The 25,595-nt window shown below is 37.5% G+C and overlaps 1 protein-coding gene across 12 annotated transcripts in view; it reads left to right on the top strand.

The window, feature by feature from the left end:
- The window catches only part of ATRX (ATRX chromatin remodeler), a 349,866-nt gene extending 325,701 nt beyond the window's left edge, over positions 1–24,165 (top strand). For all 12 annotated transcript variants that reach the window (XM_080653251.1, XM_080653256.1, XM_080653261.1 and 9 more), the window contains 5 exons: positions 19,116–19,265; positions 20,100–20,225; positions 20,925–21,020; positions 21,948–22,076; positions 23,011–24,165. In XM_080653251.1, coding sequence (XP_080509377.1) covers positions 19,116–19,265; positions 20,100–20,225; positions 20,925–21,020; positions 21,948–22,076; positions 23,011–23,289 — 780 coding nt within the window. In that variant the 3' untranslated portion in view covers positions 23,290–24,165. The remainder of the gene's footprint in view (positions 1–19,115; positions 19,266–20,099; positions 20,226–20,924; positions 21,021–21,947; positions 22,077–23,010) is intronic.
- Positions 24,166–25,595: the final 1,430 nt, after the last annotated feature.

Below are 25,595 nucleotides of genomic sequence, written 5' to 3' on the forward strand. Positions count from 1 at the left end.
TTCCTCTCCTTCTGGGACCCCTCTTATGCGGACGTTGTTTTGTTTCGTGTTGTGCCAAAGTTCCTTTAGGCTCTCCTCCTGCTTTTTAATTTTTTTTTCTAGAAGCTGCTCTACTTGGCTATTTTTTCCTACCTTGTCTTCTAGCTCACTGATGGGGTCCTGTGCTTCTTCTAGTCTACTCTTGATGCTTTCTATTGAGTCCTTTACAGCAGCGATGCCATTTTTCATTTCTCCTTGGTTCTTCTTCATTTCCTCTTGGTTCTTACACATATTGTCGTATTGTCTTCCATTCTTTTCAGCCCCCTTATGACCATTTCTCTGAATTTTTTCTCTGACAGGTTGCTTGCCTCCATTTCGTTTACTTTTCTGGTGATGCCTGCTTTTCTTTCATATGCAGGCTGTTTCTTTGTCTCCCCATGATCTCGCTTCTCAGTGTGTCTGGTTATGTAGTTCTCTCTCTCCTTTCCATGGTTCAGTGTAGAGCTCCTCTGAATCCGCGTGCATGCATCACTTGGGGACCGGTGTGGTGTTCTCAGGTTCGCAGCTGTTCGTTGTAGATTCCCCGGGCTTTTCAGGCTTCTGATAACATCCACTTTCCTCTTCAAGATGGCATGGTCTCCGCGTCCGAGCTGGTCTCTCCGGGAGGGAACCCAGCAGCAGTGGGGGCTGCCCAGTCAGGAGAGCCCCATCCAGCAGTCCCCCACAGTCTCCTGGAGTATAGCTGTCCCTCAACTCACCAACAAACACTCCCTGTGCAACCACACACTTTCCCTTTCTTTTCTCAATCACACACTATCTTGCAGTATTCCTTCCCATCAGCAGCCATCTTCTGCATCTCTATATTTGGTGGAGTCTTTAGGGTTTTCTATGTACAATATCAAGTCATCTGCGAATAGTGATAGTTTTACTTCCTCATCCTTTCCAATTTGGATGCCTTTTATTTCTTCTCTAATTGCTGTGGCTAGGTTTTCCGGTACTAAGTTGAATAAAAGTGGTGAAGGAGGACAACCCTGTCTTGTTCTTGTTCTTAGGGAAATGGTTTTAGTTTTTGCCCATTGAACATGGTATTGGCTGTAGGTTTTTTATTTATGCCTGTTATGTTGAGGTATGATTCCTCTCTTCCCACTTTGCTGAGAGTTTTTATCAGAAGTGGGTGTTCGACTTTGTCAAATGCTTTTCTGCATCTATTGATAAGATCATATGCTTTTTTTTCTTTCAATTTGTTTATGTGATGTATCACATTTTTTGGATTTGCCAATATTGTACCAGCTTTGCATCCCTGGAATAAATCCTCCTTGGTCATGGTGTATGAGCTTTTTTAAAATTTTATTTATTTTTAGATAGAGTAGAAAGGAGAGGCGTATTTTTAAATATAGATTGGCTGCCTCCTGCATTCCCCATACCAGGGATGGAGTTCGCAACCCAGGCATGTTCCCTGACCAGGAATTGAACTGGCAACCTTGCAGTGCCCAGGACGATGCCCAACCAACTGAGCCACACCAGCCAGGGCATATTATCTTTTTAATATATTGCTGGATCTAATTTGCTGATATTTTATTGAGTGTTTTAGCATCTGTGTTCACCAGGGCTATTGGCCTGTAATTTTCTTTCTTTGTAGTATCTTTATCTTGTTTAGGAATTAGGATAATGTTGGCCTTGTGGAAAGAGGTTGGAAATGTTCCTTCCTCTTGGATTTTTTTGAATAATTTGAAAAGGATAAGTGTTATTTCTTGTTTGAATATTTGGTAAAATTCCCCTGTGAAACCATCTGGACCAGGGCTTTTATTTGCTGGGAGTTTTTTGAGTACTGCTTTAATTTCATCAGTTATTATTGGCCTATTCAGGTTTTCTGATTGTTCCTGATTCAGTATTGAAAGGTAGTATTTTTCTAAGAATTTGTCCAGTTCATCCACATTGTCCAGCTTGTTGGTATCTAGTTGTTCACAGTATTTTTTTACAGTCCTTTGGGTTTTTGTGGTGTCAGTTTTTATTTCACCTCTTTCATTTCTGATTTTATTTATTTGAGTCCTCTCTCCTTGTTTCTTGATGAGTCTGGCTAATGGTTTTTCAGTCTTGTGTATTTTTTCAAAGAACCAGCTCTTTGTTTCATTGATCTTTTGTATTGTTTTATTATTCCCTATGTCATTTATTTCTGCTCTGATCTTTATTTTTTCCTTACTTCTGCTTACTTTGGACTTTTCTTGTTCTCTTTCTAGTTCTTTAAGTTTATAGGGTTAAATAGGTTATTAGAAATATTTTTTTCTTGAGGTAGGCCTGTAGTGCTATTAACTTCCCTCTCAGGATTGCTTTTGCTTTGTCCCATAAATTTTGGGCTATGGTGTGTTCATTTTCATTTGTTTACAGGAATTTTTTGATTTTTTTCTTTATCTCGCTGGTAGTCCGTTCATTGTTTATTAACATGCTATTTAGCCTCCATGGTTTTGAATTATTTTTACTGTAGTTAATTTCTAGTTTTTTGCCATTGTGCTGCAAGTAGATGCTTGATATGATTTCAGTGTTGTTTAACTTGTAGATACTTGTTTTGTGTCCCAATATTTAGTCTTGAGAATTTCCCATGTGCACTTGAGAGGCAGGTATATTCTGCAGCTTTGGGGTGAAATGTTCTGTAAATGTCTATTAAATCCATTTGACCTAGTGTGTCATTTGGGGTCACTGTTTCCCTTAATTTTTTTCTAGAAGATCTATGCAGTAATGTCAGTGGGGTGTTAAAGTCTCCTACTTTGATTGTATTGCTGTCCATTTCTCCTTTTAGGTCCTCCAGAAGTTTTTTTTTTTTTAAATATATTTGGTTGCTCCTTTGTTGGGTTCTTATATGTTTACAAGGGTTATATTTTCTTGTTTTATTGATCTATTTAGTATTATGAAGTGTTTTCATTGTCTCTTGTGATGGCCTTCATTTTGAAGTCTGCTTTTTTTAGATATGAGTACTGCTACCCCAGTTTTTTCATTTTCATTTGCATGGAAAATTTTTCCCATCCCTTCATTTTCATCTTGTGTGAGTCATTTGTTCTAGGTGGGTCTCTTGTAGACAGTATATTATAGTGTATGGGTCATGTTTTTTAATCCATTCAGCTACCCTATTTCTTTCTATTGCAGCATTTAAGTCATTTACATTTAAGGTTATTATTGATAGGTACTTAACTGTTGCCATTTTTGTTCTTTATGCCTGTATCCCTACCTCTCTTTCTCTTTCTTCTTGCACCAGTCTCTTTAGCATTTCTTACAGTGATGGTTTGAAGGTAATAAACTCCTTCAGCTATTTTGGTGTGCAAAGCTTCTAATTTAATCTTCATTTTTTAATGATAGCCTTGCTGGATAGAATACTCTTGTGTTCAGTCCCTTATTTTTCATTATTTTGTATACTTCATGCCACTCCCTTTTGGCCTGAAGTGTTTCTATTGAGAAATCAGCTGACAGTCTTATGGGAGCTCCCTTGTAGGTAACTTTCTTTCTCTCTCTTGCAGCCTTTAATATTCTTTCTTTGTCTTTAATGTTTTCCATTTTAATTATGATGTGTTTTGGTATGGCTTTTATTGGGTTCATCTTGATTTGGACTTTCTTTGTTTTCTAGACTTGTGTCACTTTTTTCTTTACCAGGTCAGGCAAGTTTTCTGTCATTATTTCTTCAAACAAGTTCTCTATTCATTTCTCAGATTCTTTTCTGCTATTTTATGTATATTGTTATGTTGCATGTTTTCCCAAAGCTTTCTTTAACTCTCCTCCTGATTTTTAATTTTTTCCCCATTGCTGCTCTGAATGGGTGTTTTGTTCTCTCTAGATTATAAACTTTCTACTAGCATATGAAAGCAGTGATTGTGTCAGTGTATCCTCATCACTGTATCCCCAGCACCTGGAATAATACCTAACCCTAACACATATTCAATTAAAATATAATATGTAAACAAGTGAATTTTTGACCTAAAAATGCAATCTGACTGTTATAATCCAATGATTGACATGCCTTTAAAATAGCATTTTTCCTTGGGTGTAGTCGTGGACTAATCTGCAGCTTGTTAAAAATGCAGATTCCTGGTTTCATTCAAGATCTACTGAATTAATTTCTGGGGTTGGGTCCTAGGAATCTGTATGTTTAACAAGGCTCACCATTGTTGTGAGTACAAGGTATGTTGTTACATGATTTGCCTTTATAGTCATTATCAGCTAACCTATGAATTAAGAATAATAATGAAAAGTAGCTAACATTGAGTGATTTTTATGCCAGATAGTGTATTACATCACTTAATCCTTACAGCCACCTTACAAAGCCAGTGCAGTTTATTTGTATTTTATAGAGGACTAGTGACCCAGTGCATGGATTCGTGCACATTGAAAGGAAATTAATTAGAAGGTGGCTGGCAGGGCGGGACTGGGCGAGATGGGCCGGACACACCCTAGAGCCAACCTCCTGCAATCCCTCCCCGGCATCTGCAGAGTGAGCAGGGTCCCTCCGGCAGGTAGGGTTCCTCAGCCTGGCCTGCGGGGATCAGGCTGAAACCAGCTTTCTGACATCCCCCGACGGGTCCCAGAGTGTGAGAGGGCACTCTGCAAAGTTGCTGTTGTACAAGGTGTGGAACGCAAATGCAAGTGTGCAATAAACCAGATTTGGGGCTTACAGTGCCCCAGCAACAACAGAACCCACATCTGAAGGTGGAATCACGTGGCCCCGTGAGGAATTGGGCTCCTGCCTCTCTTATTTTGGGGTGCATCACCCAAGAACCGCCACTGCCAAGTCACTGCAGCTTGGCAGCTCTTGCGTTGAGCATCTGTCCCCTGGTGGTCAGTGCGCATCAGAGCAACCAGTTAGACAGTCGGACACTTAGCATATTAGCCTTTTATATATATATAGATGACATTATAGCATATACAAGTAGTGGCACCTGCATTAGATCTTAGTGTCATGACTCTAGAGCCCATACTCTTTAACTACTACACTATTGTGCTGACATTGATATGCTATATGATTAAACTTATGGAAGAAGTAAATTGCACTCTCTTTTGATATGATTTCACACTTTATTTCCAACTGTTTTCTCATTGAAATATAATTGACATATGAATATAATATAATGATTCAATGTATGTATATATTATGAAATGATCACCACAATAAGTCTAGTTAACATCCATCACCACATTACAATTTTCTTGAGATGAGTTTAGCTTTTTAAAATTATGTATGTAAGTGAGATCATTATGGTATTTGTTTTTCTCAGTCTGACTTACTTCTCTTAGCATAATGCCCTCCAAGTCTATCCATGTTGTTGGCTGAATAATATTTTTGTGTGTGTGTGTGTGTGTGTGTATAATTTTCTTTATCCATTCATCCAATGGATATTCCCATGTCTTCACTATTGTAAATAATGTGGTAATGAATATGAGGGTGGAGATATCTTTTTTCTTTTTAATTATATTTATTGGGATGACATTGGTCAACATGAACATATAGGTTTCAGGTATGGGTTTCTATGTTATAAGATCTGTATATTGCACCATGTGCCCACCACCCAAAGTCAAATCTTCTGTCACCTTATATTAGGACCCCCCCTTTCCCCCTACCCCCTTCCATCTGGCAATCACCACACTGCTGTTTGTGTTCACAAGTTTCAGTTTTATATCCCACATATTAGTGAAGTCATATAGTTCTTAGCTTTTTCTGACTGACTTATTTCACTTAGCATAATGCCCTCCAAGTCCATCCATGTTGCAAATGGCACTATTTCATCCTTTCTTATGGCTGAGTAGTATTCCATTGTGTATATGTATCACATTTTTATCCAGTCCTCTATTGCAAGATACTTTGGTTGTTTCCATGTCTTGGCCACCGTGAATAATGCTGGAATGCAGATATCTTTTCAAGTTAGTGTTTTCATTTCTTTTGAATAAATACCCGGAAGTGGAATAGCTAGGTCATATGATGTATCCTTAAATTTTTTGAGGAACCTCCATACTGTTTTTCATAGTGGCTGAACTAAATATACATTCCCATTAACAGTACACAAGGGTTCCCTTTTCTTCACATCCTCACACATACTTCTTAATACTGTGGGTTTATGGAAAGGCAGTTTTGGTGTTATCAAGGTATATAATATTGGAGAATATAGATTTCATCCTTTAGTTACTGTAATATCTTAGGGTGGCATAGCTGATCCTAGTTTTCCTTAGTAATCTTTGATGCTGAACTTTTGATCCCCAGCCCTGTGTCAGTATAACATAATGATTAAAAGCAGGAGCCTTCGGGCAAGACCACCTGGGTTTGAATCTTGACCTTACTCAAGTTATTTTACTTCTCTGTGTCTCAGTTTCTTGATTTGTAATTGTGAAAAAATGATGTCTTATTCTTGAAAAATCTCATCCTCTTTATTTAAATCTCCTTTTGAGACTGTTATTACTAAACTAGTGGCCCAGTGCATGAAATTCATGCATGGGAGGGTGGGGGTGTCCCTCAGCCCGGGGGGCCCTCTCCAATCTGGGACCCTTGGGAGATGTATGACTGCCGGTTTAGGCCCGATCCCTCTCACAATCCGGGACTGCTGGCTCCTAACTGCTCACCTGCCTGCCTGCCTGATTGCCCCTAACCACTCTGCCTGCCGGCCTGCTCACCCCCAACTGCCTCCCCTTCTGGCCTGATAACCTCTAACTGCCCCCCGCCTTGCTGTCCTGATCACCCCCAACTGCCCCCACTGGCCAGCCTGGTTGCCCCCAACTGCTCCCCCCCATGCTGGCCTGCTCACCCCCAACTGCAACCCCCTGCCAGCCTGCTTGCCCCTAACTGCCCCGCCCCTGCCAGCCTGCTCACCCCCAACTGCCCTCCCCACCAGCCTGCTTGCCCCCAATTGCCCCCCCTCCCCACCGGCCTGATCGCCCCTACCTGCCATCCCATGCTGGCCTGATCGCCCCTAACCACCTCTGCCTTGGCCCCGCCACCATGGCTTTGTCCAGAAGGACTTCCGGAAGGTCTCCTGGTCTAATTAGCATATTACCCTTTTATTAGTATAGATGCTTGCCCTTCTGTTGTTTTAGCTTTCATATCTTTTTTCTTTTGCATTTCCTATCTCTTTACCCTTTCCTATTATCTTCTGAAAGAGTGCGTTAGTGTGATCTTCTAGCTCATTAAGTTATTCTTCACCTGTACCTCTACTGTTTATACTGTCCATTAAGTTATTTTACTTCAGTGATTATATTTATCCCTAATATTTCATTTTGACTCTTTTTAGATAATTCTTGTTTTGATTTCATATTGATAATATCTTCCTTTGTTTCCTTAATTATACTTTTGTCATGCTTAATTTGAATTTTTGGTACTTCATCTTTTTCAATAACTTGGCTTTAGATTACACATGGTGCCAGTTTATTGTACCCCAGGAATGTTGTGTGTTTGTATGTGTGTGTGTGTGTATGTGTGTGTCTATGAGTTCTTAGAATTCATGTTTCCTTTTCCCATCTGTAATTTCTGTATTTGGATTGTGGGGGAGGGAGCCAGGAGCCCATGCTGATTCATTGTCAATGAAATCTCATCAGTAATAGGAGATAATAATCTGCTTCATAGATTTATTATGAAAATTAAATGAGATATTCCATGTGAATGCAGAATTTCAAATTAATTTTAATTAATGAAAATGTAAATAGCTACATGTAGCTACTGGCTGTTGTATTAGACAGTACAGGTCTAGAGCCTCTGTGAATTTAAATCCTAGTTCTAACACTTACTAGTCCTATGTCATTGAGCAAGTTATGTCTCTAAATCTCGGTCTCCTGGTCTATCAAAAGAGCCTAATAATTATCTACTTCACAGGATTACTGGAATATTAAATATTGTGCATGAAGTGCTTAGCACAGTGCCTGGTTTACCAATGACCTTTGCTTTGCTAAATCAAATGGTCAATTTTTAGACCTGACCCTATACATTTACCAGTATATCTGACAGAATTAATTCACTTGCTTGAGCACATAGTTTCTTCTGTTGTTCAGCTAACTGGGAGAACTCTACTGGTGTTATTTACCACTTTCACTTATTTCTAGCACCTTTTTCCAAAGTTCTAAAGCAGACTTTCACTTTAAAAAACAACCAATGTATTCCCATACAGAGAGAGAGGTTTTATACCTTAACTAAATTTTTCTAATTAAAAATTCAGGAATTATCTGATATCAGAATTGTCCTAGAAAATTTTAGACATATGGCCATTATAGTTATAGGAGGAACAGTAGGTTATTACCTGTCCTGTGCATGTATATTTGTTAAACAATTTTAGCTGATGCTTAAAGGATAACTCTCATTACCTAACATGAAAGTATGATTAGCCTAAGCAATTTACATATGCGAGAGTCAAGTGAATTTGTTGCTCTATTTTACCAGAGACTGAGGCACAGAGAGCAAGGGATTTGTTAGTAAATTTTGTTATGTTTATGTAAAGGTAAAGTACCTTGTTTGACTTATTTTCCTTCTCTTTTTGAATTCTAACTTTGCTTCTTAATAGTTGGGTGATCTCCCAGAACCAATTCCCTTACTTCAAAGGGACAAAACCATCTGTAACTAATAAAGTTATTGTAATAACTAAATGAGAAAATGTATTTAAAGGAACATAGCACAATTATTCAATATGTATTACTTCTTTTCCCTCATACGTTGTCTTATCCTGTTTTTAAAAAAACATATATTTATCTCTTTTTTTACATCCTCTATAAAACATTCCTACCAGAAATATTTGCCATGAATCTAATTAAACCTTCAGATTTAATTTCCAGTTTACAGAATATATAAGAGACTAGAGGCCTGGTGCATGGGTGGGGTGCCTCAGCGTGGCCGGTGATTGGGGCTGAGAGGGGGGAGGGACCACGGGAGTTTGGCCGGCCGTGGGAGGTTGGCTGTGGGAGGACACTGACCACCAGGGAGCAGCTCCTGCAGTGAGTGTCTGCCCCCTAGTGGTCAGTGCACGTCATAGCGACCAGTCGACTGGTCATTCATTTGGTCATTTAGGCTTTTATATATGTAGACAGGATTTCAAACACACCATCAGGAAATAAACCCAGAATGAAGGAAAGGGAGGTGACTGTACTAAATTAAAAGAAATGTAACAAAGGGACACCATCCAAATGCAGTGTGTGTGTACCTTGAGTGGAATTTGATTTGAAAAAAGCACCTTATTTGAACAAAGCACCTATCAAAGGCATTTTGCAGACAACTGGTAAAATCTGAATATGGGTGTGGTATTAGATGATGCTAGGGAATTAAGTTATTAATTTTATGGTATAGTAGTTATATAAGAAATGTCTATAGTTCAGAGATTTATACTAAAGTATTAACAAGTGAAATATAATCTTATAATATAAAATACTTTGTAAAAATAAAGAAGGCAGATGTGGCAAAATATTAACAATAAATCTAGGTGACAGGTATATGAGTATCCATTCTATTTTTCTGGTTTGAAAATTTTCACAGTACAAAAATTTTAATTATCTATTTTCTTTTTCTTTCTTTTTATTTTTGTGATAAGAGAGACAGACAACACTAGTCTATGTGGCAGATTTCCAGGACAGGCCAAAGACTTTTTACCCCTAGTTAGCTCTATATTTTAACATATCACAACAGTTTTCTAAAACTGGCATCAGAATCCAAGTCACCTATCTATAGATTTTTCTAAAGCTGAATTGAATGCATAATTGCATGTTAACATGTGGAATATCTAATTTAATTTTTACATGGAAAATGCCTTATTAGGCCCATTTTATATACCAGAAGACTGAGATTCAGAGATAACTTGCTCAAGGACATAGAGCTAGTGTTAGAACTAGGATTTAAGACCCAGTAATACTCTAAATCTGAACTCTCTAATTCAAGAGCCATTGGCTACATGTGGCTATTTACATTTAAATTAATTATAAATTGAAATAAAAATTTAGTTCTTTAGTCACCCTAGTCACATTTTCAAGTGCTCAGTAGCCTACATGTGGCTAGTAGCTTCCATATTGGGCAGTACAGACACAGAACATTTCCATCATTACCCAGAGTTGTAGATACCAATACTCTAGAGCCTGTGATTTTAAAAAAATTATTGATTTTAGAGATAAAGGAAGATAGAAGCATCAATTTGTTGTTCTACTTATTTATGCATTCATTGGTTGATTCTTGTATGTGTCCTGACTGGAAACTGAACCTGCAATCTTGTGTTACTGAGCCAACACTCTAACCAACTGAGCTACCTGGTAAGAACTAGAGCCTGTGATCTTAACCATCACACATAAAACTTCCCAATTTGCACAGTTATAAATATACTAGAGGCCCGGTGCACGAAATTCACCGGGCCTCTAGTATATGCATTGTGGGGAGGGTGTCCCTCAGCCCGGCCTGCAACCTCTCCAATCTGGGACCCCTTGGGGGATGTCCGACTGCTGGTTTAGGGGCATTAACTCCAGCCATTAGGAAAATTACACAGAATATCCTTGACATACAAATAGTGTGGTTTTATGAGTTGTTTTAATAATAATGGCCATTCCTTTAAATAATATCTGCTTACATACAATACAGCTGGTACTGTGTGAATTCAGAATGTTAATATCACAAAATCATAGAAGGTTGTAGTGGAAATAACCTTGAATTGTCTAGTCCAAACTTATAAATATTGGAATTCCCTTTTCAAAGATTTTTAATGCTTTTTGTCCTAAGAACTAGCTTAACCAACTTTTGAGGCAACCCATTTTCTGTGAAAGGACTGGGGGACTCCAGCGGGGCTGACGTGACTGGGCACTGCCATCTTGTGGCTTTGGGCACTGCCATCTTTTGTGACGGTGTGACAGTCAATTTGCATAGGATTTTTTTTTTTAACTAAATCCTGCCATTAAAATTTCCTCTGAAATTCAGAAGGCTGACACAGATCTACTTTTTTACTAAATCAGTAATTCTAGCAAAATTATATTGGTGTTTATATTTTAAGCAATATCATCATAAAATTGTAGAGAGAAATCTGGGAAGAAAGGCTGTCTGTATGTCCTTTTACTTTTTCCATTTTCATGTTCAGAAGGACATAATTAACACATTGGAATGATCAGTGATCCTGAATTAATATAGACACCTAGGTACCACAATATTTGTATATTAATATTCTACAGTATGTTACTCAGTTGGTTAGATTGGCTAATGCAAACATGTCTTGTAACATTTCTAGGAGTAAGAACAGTGGAAAATTGAAGCTGTGATACTTTTAGGGGAATTAAGTAAGAGAATGCCTTACTTGTGTCTCTTCATTTGCTGATGTTTCCAGGAGCAAGCTTTTTACATGAAATTTAATATTGTGGACTCCTAAAGGAATATAAATTGTAAAAGAGATTTGGTTAATGCACAAATCACTAGATGACCTTATTTATGTGGGGTTTTTTTTAGCACTTTACCTTTTATCTTTTTTTTTTTAATCCTCACCTGAGGATATTTTTCCATTGAATTTTAGAGAGAGTGGAAGGGAAGGGGAGAGACAGAGAGAAAGAAACATTGGATGTGTCTCTCTCACATTGACTGGCTGCCTCCTGCAAGTGCTCAACCAGGGCTGGGGATGGAGCCTGCAACGAGGTACAAGCCCTTGACTAGAATTGGACCTGGGACCCTTCAGTCCATGGGCTCGATGATCTATCTACTGAGCCAAACCTTTTATCTTTTAATGTTTTCTTTCTGTAAGATGTAATTTGGACTGCCAAATAAGTAGCTGCTTTAATTCCTATTTTGTGTTTCTTCTATTTTCTTTTTATAGCACACTTGTAGTTGTGTTAAAGGATGTAACCGTGTTCATAAAGTATAGAGGTAATATGAACTCCAGATTAGATAGCCTGAGAATTAAGTTTCAGTTCAGGCTCTACTTGAAAAACTATAACCTCTAAAAAGTCACTACAGTCATTTAAAATCTAGACTGACACTCTACAGTGACTGGCATGTGTTGTAAAATGGATAATTCATTTTTAAAAGTTAAATGCTCAATATAGTTCTTTAAATATTAAATTGAATAGAAAACATTCTTATCAAAGGAGACTCTGACTTTTACCTTTCACCAAAGTCAGTCCTGCCCTTTCCCTGAAAGTGACAAGTTTTATAGTTGTCACTGTCTTATTCATATCTACAATTTTGGAATTTGGATATATTTATAAATGCCATTTGGCAAAGGTTATGTGCGCTTGACCTGAAAATCTGATTTAAGGTAGTATGTGAACTTCATTCAATAGCTATCTAGTTATCAAATATTCAAATATGTTGCAATTCTTTTCCAGTGCAGTTTGGGAACTAATGGCCTTTAAATTTGAAAGTAGAAATTTTTTCCACCAGGAATATTGGTGTTTTTTTTGTTTTTTTTTTTTTTACTAAGAATCTAGACTTACTTATCTATAATAATAAAAGCGTAATATACTAATTAGACCAGACAGCCAAACGACCTTCTGGACGTCATTCCAGACATCCTTCTGGACGGAGCTGCGGCGGCAGGGGCAGAGGCGGCTGCTGCAGCAGGCAGGTGCCGAGGCAGAGGTGGTTAGGGGTGATCACGCAGGCACGCAGAGTAGTTAAGGGTGATCAGGTAGGCAGGAAGGCCAGAGGGGTTAGGGGCGATCAGGCAGGCAGGCAAGTGTTTAGGGGCAATCAGGCAGGCAGGGCAGAGGGGTTAGGAGCAATCAGGCAGGCAGGCAGGTGAGCGGTTAGGAACCAGCAGTCCCAGATTGCAAGAGGGATGTCTGACTGCCGGTTTAGGCCCGATCCCGCAGAGCAGTCGGACATCCCCCGAGGGGTCCCAGATTGTGAGAGGGTGCAGGATGGGCTGAGGGACTCCCCCTTCCCCCCCCCCATTCACAAATTTTGTGCACCAGGCCCCTAGTTTAGATAATAAAAGGAATTTTTCATACCTTTTTTAATGGGTCCTATGGCACTTAAGTATTCTAGTGACGTTTTATTTCCAGATATTATAGAACTCAAATTCAAAGTGATGGCAAGCAAAATATTTTGAAACATGGTGAACCCCTACCCCCTTCCCCAGGCAAACCCTTGATTGTTTTTTAAAAATTTTATTTTCAAGGTTGAATTTCAGAATTAATTAGATAGGAATTTTTGTCAGCCTGCCAAATACTTTAAACTTCTAAATAAATTAACTTTAACTTTTAATTTATCATTAACTTTGTTTTATTAATTGAACTAGTCATTTTTAAAGCTTAAACTAATTTAGGTTGTTAGGTGGAATATAGCCCATGCTTTTCCCAGTTTGTAAGCCTTCTCACTTATTTAAGGAAAAATAAAGTTTAGACAAAGAAAAGTAAAGGTACACATTTGGATGTAATTTAAACCTCATTTTGATGACTGTTGGCCTAGTGATTATAGATTCTGTCCCAGTATTGTTTTCAATAATAGTGTTACTATAGCAACTAATATAAATGCATGCTTCAAGGGGAAAAAACAAAAAAAACCTCTCCACTGATTGTATTGTATATTGGGATGAAATTTTTCTTTATTAACTTTTGTAACTCACTCTAGACTTTGCAAAACTTTTTCCCAAAGAAATATTTGGAAGATCCTGTTACAAATACTTTTTTGCCTTCTTAATCACATCATCTGTTTCTTGTATTGACAGTATGCTGCAATTAATTTAAAAGGGAAAAGATGTAGAAAGAGTTTGTTTCAGAAATCCTGTATTTTCTTTCTCTTATTTGTGCTTCACGCAGTACTCCGAAGGAAAGAAAACTTTCTGCTTTCCTGCTTCTGAACTATATAAATGAATTGTGTTCCTATAAAAGTCAGTTAATGTACATGTAATGTCTTTCCTTTGTTAAAATGAAGATTGTGGTAAACATACTTGTCTAAGTCCTTGAGAATTATTGGCATAATTATTGTACAAACTAGTGGTTGAAATACATTAAAGTGTATCCATTACCCTGCTTCATTGCAAATTTGGTAATTTAAAAAAGTGGCTTAAATGTTTTAATAAACTCTTAAGTAAGAGAAAAAAATTAGGTAGATGATAAAGTATATCTACATAATACCTTATTGTTAAATGTCTTTAATAATATTTAAAATGATGAAGGATGTATTTGAGGTATAATGATGTCCATGGAAAGATATGAAGGCAGAAAAGATTTCTAAACTGTAAAGTATAATTCCATTTTTATGTAAAAGTGTGTGCATTTGTGTGTAAGTGTAAATGTGTGGAGGAATATAGAACAAATGTTATCAGTAGTTATCTCTAGGTTTTATATTAGAATATGAGCATTGTTTTCATTAAAGTTTGTTTTTCTTTGAAAAGAAGTGAGTGTTGTAGCCAGTAGAAGCAATATGAATGGTTTTTTGATTTGATGTTTGAAGGGAAGTAATGTTTAGGAAAAGGATCCAACATTTTTTTTAAATACTTTTATTGATTTCAGAGAGGAAGGGAGAGGAAGAGAGAGAGAGAAACATCAGTGATGAGAGAGAATCATGGATCGGCTGCCTCCTGCACGTCCCACACTGGGGATCATGTGGGATCGAACCTGCAACCCGGGCATGTGCCCTGACTGGGAATCGAACCAGTGACCTCCTGATTCATAGGTTGATGCTCAACCACTGAGTCACGCCGGCCGGGCATGATCCAACATTTTTTAATGATCCAAATGAAGTCACATATACTTTTCCTCTCACTTATTGGCATTTTAGTTGACTATAAGTCAAAAGAAAGACAATGCATGGGCAGAAGCTGAATCTAAACTATAATCTGACCTTAATTAGGTAATCATGGTTGACTAGATAGGATAGATCTTAAATCTGGTATTGATGGGGAGATGATATTAAAAGGTTTTAGAAATGGGATTTCCTAAGGCAAATATCTCTTGAAGATGAATATGGTAAAATAGTCATGTCAGATTTAGGCTAAGCATGAGCTGGCCTTTCACAAGTTTGTGTGTGAGAATTGTATTTGTTTCAGTTTTTATATTTTCTTTAATTAAAAATTTAAAAGTACATATGCTTCTTTAAAAAAAAAACAAACTTCAAAAAGTACAAAAGTGTTAAAAGTAATTTTTTAGAAAAGACCTACTTAGGTTTCTACCTCACCCAGAATCCTCCAGGGAATTATCTTTTTTATCTCAGAGAACAGATCTGGGAAACAGATGAACTATGCCTCAACAAAACAGGCATTCTTTATAGTATGATAGAACTAGAGGCCCGGTGTTCGAATTCGTGCACCAGTGGGGTCCCTTGGCCTGGCCTGCAGGATCGGGCTGAAACCAGCTCTCCAACATGCCCAAGGGGTCCCGGATTGCGAGAGGGTGCAGGCCAGGCCGAGGGGCCCCACCAGTGCACGATCAGGGCCAGGGAGGGACATGGGAGGTTGGCCAGCTGGGGAGGGACCACAGGAGGTCTCCAGGGAGTGTCCAGCCTGTCTCACTCAATCCCAATCGGCCAGACCCCAGCAGCAAGCTAACCTACTGGTTGGATTGTCTGCCCCCTGGTGGCAGTGCACATCATAGCGAGTGGTTGAGCGGCCTTAGAATATCATTAGCATCTTACACTTTGATTGGTTAAACAGATGACCAGACACTTAGCATATTAGGCTTTTATTATATAAGACTAGAGGGCTGGTACATGAAATTCTTGCATGGGGGGGCGGGGTCCCTCAGCCTGACCTGCACCCTCTCCAATCTGGGACCCCTCAGACATCCCTCTCACAATCCAGGACCGCTGGCTCCTAACCGCTCACCTGCCTGCCTGCCTGATCGCCCCTAACTATTCTGCCTGCCTGCCTGATCACCCCTAACCACCTCTGCCTGCTGGACTGATCGCCCCTAACTGCTCCCCTGCTGGTCTGATCGCCCCTAACCGCTCCCCTGCCGACCTGATCGCCCCTAACTGCTCCCCTGCCTCCCGGCCTAATCCCTAGCTGCCTCTGCCTGCTGGCCTGATCGCCCTTAACTGCCCTCCCCTGCTGGCCTGACCACCCCTAACTGCCTCTGCCTCTGCCTCAGCCTCCGCCACCGAGGCTTTGTCTGGAAGGATGTCTGGATGGATGTCCGGAAGATGTTGGGTCTAATTAGCATATTACCCTTTTATTAGTATAGATCAGTGGTCAGCAAACTGCGGCTCGCAAGCCACATGCGGCTTGCGAGCTGCGGTTTGCCGCTCGGTTGACTAATGAGTTTGCCGACCACTGTCATATACTACCCTTTACCTCTTTGCACACAATATGCCACAGTTGCCTAATCCTCACTGCTTCCAACTACACGGTAACATTTAGTCTAGTCTAGTGGTCGGCAAACTCATTAGTCAACAGAGCGGCAAACCACAGCTCGCGAGCCGCAGTTTACTGACCACTGGTATAGATAATCACTGGATAGGAGTCAGGAAACTTAGCTTCTAGTCTCAGCTAGTCCTTATTTTAAAAGGGTATATATCAGTTATTTCTGCTATTCTCAGTCATTCTGTTATACATGTGAGCAAAGAGTATTTCATAGTTAACTTACAGTCATAGCTAGACTAAGTTATTATCCAGTGTTACAGAGAGAATCAGTAGCATAGCTGAAAATAAAGTCAGTTTCTAGCACACAGTTCTCTTGGTCTTTCCTTCAGGTTGCTTTCTTAGAGAAATGATTTTTTACTATGTTTAAGAACATCACATTGCCAAACAGAAGTAAAATTAGGGACTATTCTTAGAACATTTCTACCTTGTAATTTATTTGGTATTTTGTAGAACAGCTGATTTACTAATTGTATTTGGCAATGTTATCTGGTTTTATTATATACCTTTTTGTTGTTGTTGTTATGCTTGGGGAGTAAGCATGGGAGACACATGTCTAAAGAATCATTATTTTTTAAAAGAATTTAGTTCAGACTGGCCTATCTCTGTGCCTTCCTGGTTAGTAACTCTGAACTTTGGAGGTCTATCTAGTGATGATAAAGCCTGTTCTATATGGTATAGGCCATAGAAGTCAGCTTTGATGGCAGATTTCTACACTGGTATAGGATAGAAATGTTTAGTTAACATTTCAAAAGATCTAAACCTGTTAACATATATGTATCCCACCAGTAGATTTTCTTGAGCTCTCTCACTTATACTATCTTCTAATGTTTTCTATTTTCAATAAAAGAAATAGCACATGCACAGCAAAATCAATTATAAAGTCTAAATTAATAGCAGTATCCATTAAGAAAATCTGTTCATGAAATTATGAAGTAACTAGAGGCCCGATGCATGAAATTTGTGCACGGGGGTGTGTGTCCCTCAGCCCAGCCTGCACCCTCTCCAATCCAGGACTGCTGGCTCCCAACTGCTCGCCTGCCTGCCTTCCTGATTGCCCCTAACCGCTTCTGCCTGCCAGCCTGATCACCCCCTAACCACTCCCCTGCCAGCCTGATTGATGCCTAACTGCTCCCCTGCAGGCTTGATCGCCCCCAACTGCCCTGCCTTGCAGGCCTGGTCCCTCCCAACTGCCCTCCCTTGCTGGCCTGATCGCCCAGAACTGCCCTCCCTTGCAGGCCTGGTCCCTCCCAACTGCCCTCCCCTGCTGGCCATCTTGTGGTGGCCATCTTGTGTCCACATGGGGGCAGGATCTTTGACCACGTGGGGCAGCCATCTTGTGTGTTGGAGTGATGGTCAATTTGCATATTACTCTTTTATTAGAAAGGATTATTTCAGGTACTTATTGAGGTAGCAAGATAAAAAGTTGTTTACATGAGATTAAATGTCAGAATATTTGGAATTAATTTCAACATTTGCTGTTTTACAGAAAAAACTTAGGGCCTTATGATTTAAAATTTTCACCTTGAGTTATTTAACAGACATTTGATTTCCTACCATGTGTTGGACCCTATACTTTAGGTATGGTTAAAGATATGAACATAAAATTATTTACAACTGTGTGCTTTGTCTATGCTAAAATTTATGGGGACAATAAGGATTACTAGATACACATTAAATTTAATTTGCTATAAACTTCCCTATACCTTCCTTTGGCCAGTAATTATTTATGTTCCTTCACTAAATTCACAATTTAGAAAGTATGTTCTAAGGGAACTTGCTGTTAGAAGCTGTGGAAAATCATTTTGTGAAGTGAATTGATTTGCCTTTTATATATACAAGTTTTCATCTGTGATTTCTTAATAAACAACTTGTGAATATTAAATTGCTTTTATTAGTAAGTAACACATTCCCCTCTACCCAATCTCTCTTTGTGAGTGTCTCTCTCATAATCATAATTACACAGAGCACAAGTTTGGTGTTCTCACTGAATATATAAATGATCTCAATTTTTAAGCTTTTAATTTTTTTAACTTTAAAAGACTGACTTAAGAAACACTGTGACTTTGAGAAAAGGCACTATTATAATAAATTGATAAACAATGTATGTCAGTGTGTCCTTAACAGTGCAATTTATATTTTACTTTCCTACAATTGAAATATAAGGACTATATGTTCCAGTTAAACTGTTTTGTAGCTGTTTAATTTAGATTTGGTTTTTGTTAGCATTGTAGTTGATAGCTAAAGTGATTGTGAAAATAAAGTTGTTAAATAATGTATAAATAGGAGTAGCCATGATTTTTAACACAAGCACCCAATGTAATTTCTGATTTCCTAAGACTTGTGTTAGCATTTATTATGAACTTAGAACAAAGCACAAATACGTGTGAAAGATTTAGGAAAAAAGTGCCCTGACCAGTGTGGCCTAGTTGGTTGAGCATTGTCCCATGCACCAAGAGGTCACTGGTTCGATTCCCTGTCAAGGCACGTGACCAGGTTATTGGCTCAATCCCCAATAGCGGACATGCAGGAGGAAGCAGATAGATGATGTTTCTCTCTCTCATTGGTGTTTCTCTCTCTCCCTCTCCTTTCCTCTCTTTCTAAAAAAAAATAAATAAAAATTAAAAGTTGGAGAAAAACCCTTGAACTCTGAAAATTCGTCCATTAAAAAATTGACTCCCTAAAATATGCTATATAAATGTTAAATTCTTACATTAGAGGCTGGTGTTGCATGTTTAGCAACTGTTTTCTAGGTAATTTATCATATATATCAGAAATATGTATAACAGCCACGTTCTAGTTTCTAGTCTAACAGTACACCAAATATGATCCAGAGGGAGGAAATAATTCTGTTATTTCAACCCCTTTAAACAGGACACCATACTTGCAGAACTTCTTCAAATACATAAAGAACACATTGTAGGATATCATGAGCATGATTCTCTTTTGGACCACAAAGAAGAAGAAGAGTTGACTGAAGAAGAAAGAAAAGCAGCTTGGGCTGAGTATGAAGCAGAGAAGAAGGTAGATCATTTGAAATGCTTTTTGGTTTTTGTTTTGATGTTAGTAATTTGAAAGAGCATTGAGGAAGAAAAGATCACTTTTGTAATAGGTGAGTCTTCAGGAACTAAGTCCCAGATATCAGAGTCTGTTTACAGGCATTGGCTACCTTTGGTGGTAGAGTGGGAAGAGAGGAGAGAAGGAAATATTTTCCACTTAAAGAGTATTAACCCCATTTCTGCTTAGCACTTGCTGAATTGAGCGATTAGTGGAAAGGTATATATTTAGCATCACTTAACTCCAATCAACACCCTCACTGTAGTAACAGACATACAGGAGCTTAGAGTTTGGAGGTAGGAAAGAATAAACATTGTTTTAGAATGTGTGCTATGAAATCTAAATTTTGATTGAATGTGTATCAGAACACAAAAATATTTCATGATTAGACATTAATGTCATTCTCCAGTAGCAACTTCATTTAAATTAGTTCCACCAACCCACTTGAGCAAAAATGTGCCTGAGCATGGGAAACCTTATCCTAATACATGAATTCTTTTTAAACTCCTAACTCATTGTACCAAACTTCTTTAATGTTAATGTGATGTTAGGAGTCTCATCAGAATTATTAGTTGCTCCATTCTGTGGGAATTATCAGAAAAAGGGTACACCTTTAGGGGTTAAAGCTTTCTGTGTAATAAGATCTTGGTTTTGGATGAAAAGGGTGTTTTGTTTGTGTGTGGAAGAGTGTTAATAATTTCCTAAATCTGAGAATATTGATTCTTTTCTAAACCAGTAGGTGATGTAGAATTTCAAGTTTTAAATCACAGTGTGGATAAGCGCATAATTTTTTGTTTTTAGGGACTGACCATGCGTTTCAACATACCAACTGGGACCAATTTTCCCCCTGTCAGTTTCAACTCTCAAACTCCTTATATTCCTTTCAATTTGGGAGCCCTGTCAGCAATGAGTAATCAACAGCTGGAGGTAAGTTGTGAAATACAAAAGTAGTTTAACTTGAATTAAAAGCAATTTCAAGTGCCCTGTTGTTGAGGGTTCCCTATGCAGGAATATCACATTCTCCTAAAGATTACTTCTAAATAGACCAAGAAAATTTTATTTGTTGACCTTTTTGACCCAGCATAGTGTAGTAAAATGTGGTTTAGAGCACAAGGGAATCTGGCCCTGATTTAATGTAGTTTGAATTATTTTATTTAAGGAACAGTAGGGCAGATGACTGAGTAGGGAAATAGCACTTTTTCAGTTATAAAATATTTTGAATAAACAAATTACTTGTTTAATGTTTGAAAGTAGGATAAATGCACACATAGTTTTACACTCTAATGCCATGTAGATGCAACACTAAGTATATGATAATGCCCAGTATTATGAAATAATTGACTTAAAAGTAGAATCAATTATGAAGTAACTAAGAAAGATTAGATTTTATTATACCAATAATTTAATAACAATGGAATCTGTGGTTTCCTTTTTAAAATGTGCTTATGGAGTCATTTAAATTATTAAATTATTGGTTCAATAAAACCCAAACTTTTATCTTCCTAACAAGACCTTCACTGATGAGTTTTATTCCACTTTATTGATGCTGAAGTTTGCTGTTCTTTTCAATTCTATAAATTGGCAATTCTATACTTTAAAACTAACTTATTTCTTACATTCTTCTAGGACCTCATAAATCAAGGAAGAGAAAAAGTTGTGGAAGCAACAAACAGTATGGCAGCCGTGAGGATTCAGCCTCTTGAAGATATAATTTCAGCTGTAGTAAGTTAATTGGCAATTGTCTTACTCCAACTTGAAATTTGTGTTCTTTCCCCCACCATTTGTTTTAATTTTTAATTGTTTGTTTCACTATTTCTGTGGGGAAAAGAGCATAATTCTTATAACTTGATTTGCAATAGTAAAACACTAGTAAACTGATTAATAGTGACAAGGTATAATTTAGCAGTTTTACTTAGATGTTGGCACAGAAGAGAAGTGGCTGAAATCTAAAAATTAGGAAGTCAATCAATCATAGAAATGTATGCATTGTTTACATAAACATATTTTTATGACCAGCTTGCCAAATTAAATACAGTTTTATTGCAGAGGTAGCCAACCCTTGTACAACAGTGGAAAACTTAGTACCCTGCTTTTTAAAAAATGTATTGATGATAGTATTACAGATGACCCTCTTTTTCCCCTTTGTCCCCCACCACCCAGTTCTCACCTCACCCTAGGCCTTCACTACCAATTGTCTATGTTCATGGGCAAGCATATATGCATATAAGTTCTTTGGTTAATCTCTTCCCACTCCACCTTCCTCCCTTCCCTCTAAGATTCGTCAGTCTGTTCCTTGTTTCCATGTCTCTGGTTCTGTTTTATTCATCAGTTTATTGTGTTCATTAGATTCCACATATAAAGTTACATCATGTAACACTTGTCTTTCTCTGACTGGCTTATTCACTTAGCATAATAATCTCCAGGTCCCTCCATGCTCTTTCAAAGGGTAAGAGATCCTTCTTTTTTACAGCTGCATACTATTCCTTTTATGTACCAGGTTTTTTTGGCACTTAGCAATGTTGTTTTCTTTTAAGCAGAATAAAGGAAAGGAGAGAAAAAACTTGAAAGACCCCGAATATCTTCAAGTAGTTTAATTATTTTTTCCTCAGTTCTACTGCAACAGGAGTAAATAGAAACTTTTTCTTTTAGTGGAAGGAAAACATGAATCTCTCAGAGGCCCAAGTACAGGCATTAGCATTGAGTAGACAAGCCAGCCAGGAGCTTGATGTTAAACGAAGAGAAGCAATCTACAATGATGTATTGACAAAACAACAGATGGTAAGAATTTGGAGTATCTCTTGGTTATGTTTAATTTTCTTTAATTTATAATAAGGCGTTTGTGTGACGTCTATGTAATCCCTCATATGGACAGATGGACATGGTAATTTCTGGAAGAAATTTTGTCACAAAAACCTAGTAATGTCAAGAAAAGGCAATATCTTTTGTTACAAAGGAGCAATATCTTCCCAAATGAGTTCCCTTGAAGCTTATATATGCTGTCATCCATATAATTTTATTTTTTATATATCCTGGACATCTTAAAAGGAATTTTTATAGCATTATTTTATCATAACTAAAGTAAAATGTTGCTTTGTTTTTTTAAAAATAATATGGCAGATTCCAGGATCCTTGATCATCTTTCCTAGCAGTCCTTTGCTAGCCACCTACCTTGCCCTGGGAAATTTCAACTCTTGACACCAGAGAATCAATTTCTGTGGCATGAATTTTACTCAGAAAACACTGTAGACTTGTGTGGTTTTAAGTTCTGTTAGGAAATTTCAGACATTCCAGGTAGGAATTATTCCTACTGTGAGAACTTTTTCTCTTTGGTGTCTGTCACTAAAAATGTTTATTTATATGTCGTAATGTGAAATATTCAAAAGAATGACAAAGAAAGGAGACTTGACAAAAAGTGCTGTAACTAACACTTGAGACTAATCACAGTGCAAGACAGGTTACTATGGTAACTAACCTAAATGCTGCTTGCAATACAATAGTTAAGTCATTAGGAGAATTTAGCCCTAAATGGTGTTACTAACTGGTTTCTACAGTAATGGTCCTGTGAATGCCATCAAATTAGTAATGGTGATAACAATAATGTGTTTTCCTTTTGGTATGGTACCCCCTAACAAATTGATTTTAACCCAAAACTTGATACTTGCCTCTTTGAGACAGGTCATGCACTTGTAACAGCTCCCTTTTCTCTCTTTAGTTAATAAGCTGTGTTCAGCGAATACTTATGAACCGAAGGCTCCAGCAGCAGTACAATCAGCAGCAACAGCAACAAATGACTTATCAACAAGCAACACTAGGTCACCTCATGATGCCAAAGCCTCCAAATTTAATCATGAATCCTTCTAACTACCAGCAGATTGATATGAGAGGAATGTATCAGTCAATGGCTGGTGGTATGCAGCCACCACCATTACAGCGTGCACCACCCCCAATGAGAAGCAAAAATCCAGGACCTTCCCAAGGGAAATCAATGTGATTTTGCACTAAAAGCTTAAAGGATTGTTAAAATCATAGAAAGATCTTTTATTTTTTTAGGAATCAATGACTTAACAGAACTCAACTGTATAAATAGTTTGGTCCCCTTAAATGCCAATCTTCCATATTAGTTTAAAAATTTTTTAAAAATAGGGCATACCATTTCTTCCTGACATTTGTCAGTGATGTTGCCTAGAATCTTCTTACACACATTGAGTACAGAAGATATTTCAAATTGTTTTCAGTGAAAACAAGTTGTTCCATAACAGTAACACCTCCACAGATTTCCTCTCTAAATTTTTATGCCTGCTTTTAGCGACCATTAAATTGTCATGAAATTAATGAATTTAGGAAAGAATACAGATTTATATATTCATTCTTTACATATAAAAACACACAGCTGAGTTCTTAGAGTTGATTCCTCAAGTTATAAAATAATTTTGTACTTAATCAATTTCTTGATTAAAGTGATTGAAATGGTTTTAATCTTCTTTTGACTGAAATCTGAAACTGGGCTCTTGCTAGATCGTGTCTGTGACTGAAAATTAGAAACTAAGGGTTATCTTTGACACAGAATTGTGTGCAATATTCTTAAATACTACTGCTCTAAAACTTGGAGGAGTCTTGCAGTTATCTTAGTATTGTATAAACAGCCTTAAGTACAGCCTAAGAAGAGAATTCCTTTTTCTTCTTGAGTCTTTCTGCCATTTTTATTTTCAGTTATATGTACTGAAATAATTACTGGTAAAATTTCAGGGTTGCGGATTATCTTCCACACATGAATTTTCTCTCTCCTGGCACTGATATAAAGGACATCTCTTAACTGCTTGGTGCCAGTGCTAGTGCTTCATCCTATTGCTGGCAGTGGGATGTGGTATAACAAAATCAAGTTCTAGCATTTTAGGAGGTTAAGGATGACATTGTGGTTGTTAAGTTCACACCCTGTTTTATAAACAACATCAAAATGGCAGAACCATTGCTGACTTTAAGTTCACATGAGGAATGTGCTTTAACAATTCCCAGTACTGTCAGTGTTGTGAATTAATTCCTTTTAAAGATAAGGATCACTGGTTTCTATGTCTTCTTTTGTTTCATCATGTTCTTTTCCCCCAACTTCCCTGTTTTCTTAAATTACGTCTCAGTTTGATTTTTTTTAAGTTTAGGTCCGTGAGGCAATTTTCTGATCCAAATTAATTCATGTAATACCCCTTTGTGAAGTTTTACTAGAAAATCATTACATTGTTGTTTTTCTTTATCCAGACCTGTAAAAATAACCTATAAGTTTATTCATGTACAATTTGGTTGCTTGAGTTTCTTAAAAAGATTGTTAGACTATGGGAGTCAACTCAACATGACAAAAACATTTTTAAGATGATGATATAACAGGAAGTGGAAACAGCTAAGGAATTCTAGAAAGTTGAGTGGAAGATTGATTTGCTCCAGGTATCACTGGATTAGAATGAGTTTAACATTAGCTAAAACTCTTCTGAGATGTTTGGACAGTTAGGAGATTTCCATTTTTATCTTGAAAGAACTAGTGATAAAACATCCAAGAGCACTAGGTTTGTGATTATGAAACTTGTAAGGTTTGTTGGATCCATCCCCCCCCCCACCTCCCTTGATGAATTGTCACTAACAAATTCCATATATTTGGATATTATACCAGCCATATAATCAAATTTATTTAATTGATGGGGGGGAAGATGTGTGTTTACTTTAGGAAAAATGAAAAAGACAAGATTTATGAGGTAAATATTTGAAGACAGTATACTCTGGACAACTGTTATCAGTCGGTATTTCTACAAGTCCAGAATACTTTAAACCTGATTTATTAGACCTGGGAACTTTCAACATGGTCTGATTACCTGCTCAAAGACATAGATGTGAAAATTTTAAGCAACCTTCTAAACGGTTTTACCATGATGAAACTATGACTTAAAAATAATACATGGAAGGATTAATTAATTGGAAATAAGAGAGTTTGAAATAAAACTTGGACCACTTTGCATACACTATTCTCACTTAACATTTTAGCTACATAATATGTACTTTGAGTATAAAATCAAGCTTTAACAAATATTTAAAGACAAAAATCACATCAATAAGATACTAAAAGGCTCAGTTTTATATTTGTTTTAGATGTTTTAAATAGTTGCAATGGCTTAAAAAATGACGATTTAAAATGTTGCTTGTAATACAGTTTTGCCTGCTAAATTCTCCACATTTTGTAACCTGTTTTATTTCTTTGGGTGTAAAGCATTTTTGCTTAGTATTGTGATATTGTATATGTTTTGTCCCAGTTGTATA

Source organism: Plecotus auritus (assembly GCF_963455305.1).
Source record: "Plecotus auritus genome assembly, chromosome: X".
In the NCBI taxonomy this organism is placed as follows: Eukaryota; Metazoa; Chordata; class Mammalia; order Chiroptera; family Vespertilionidae; genus Plecotus; species Plecotus auritus.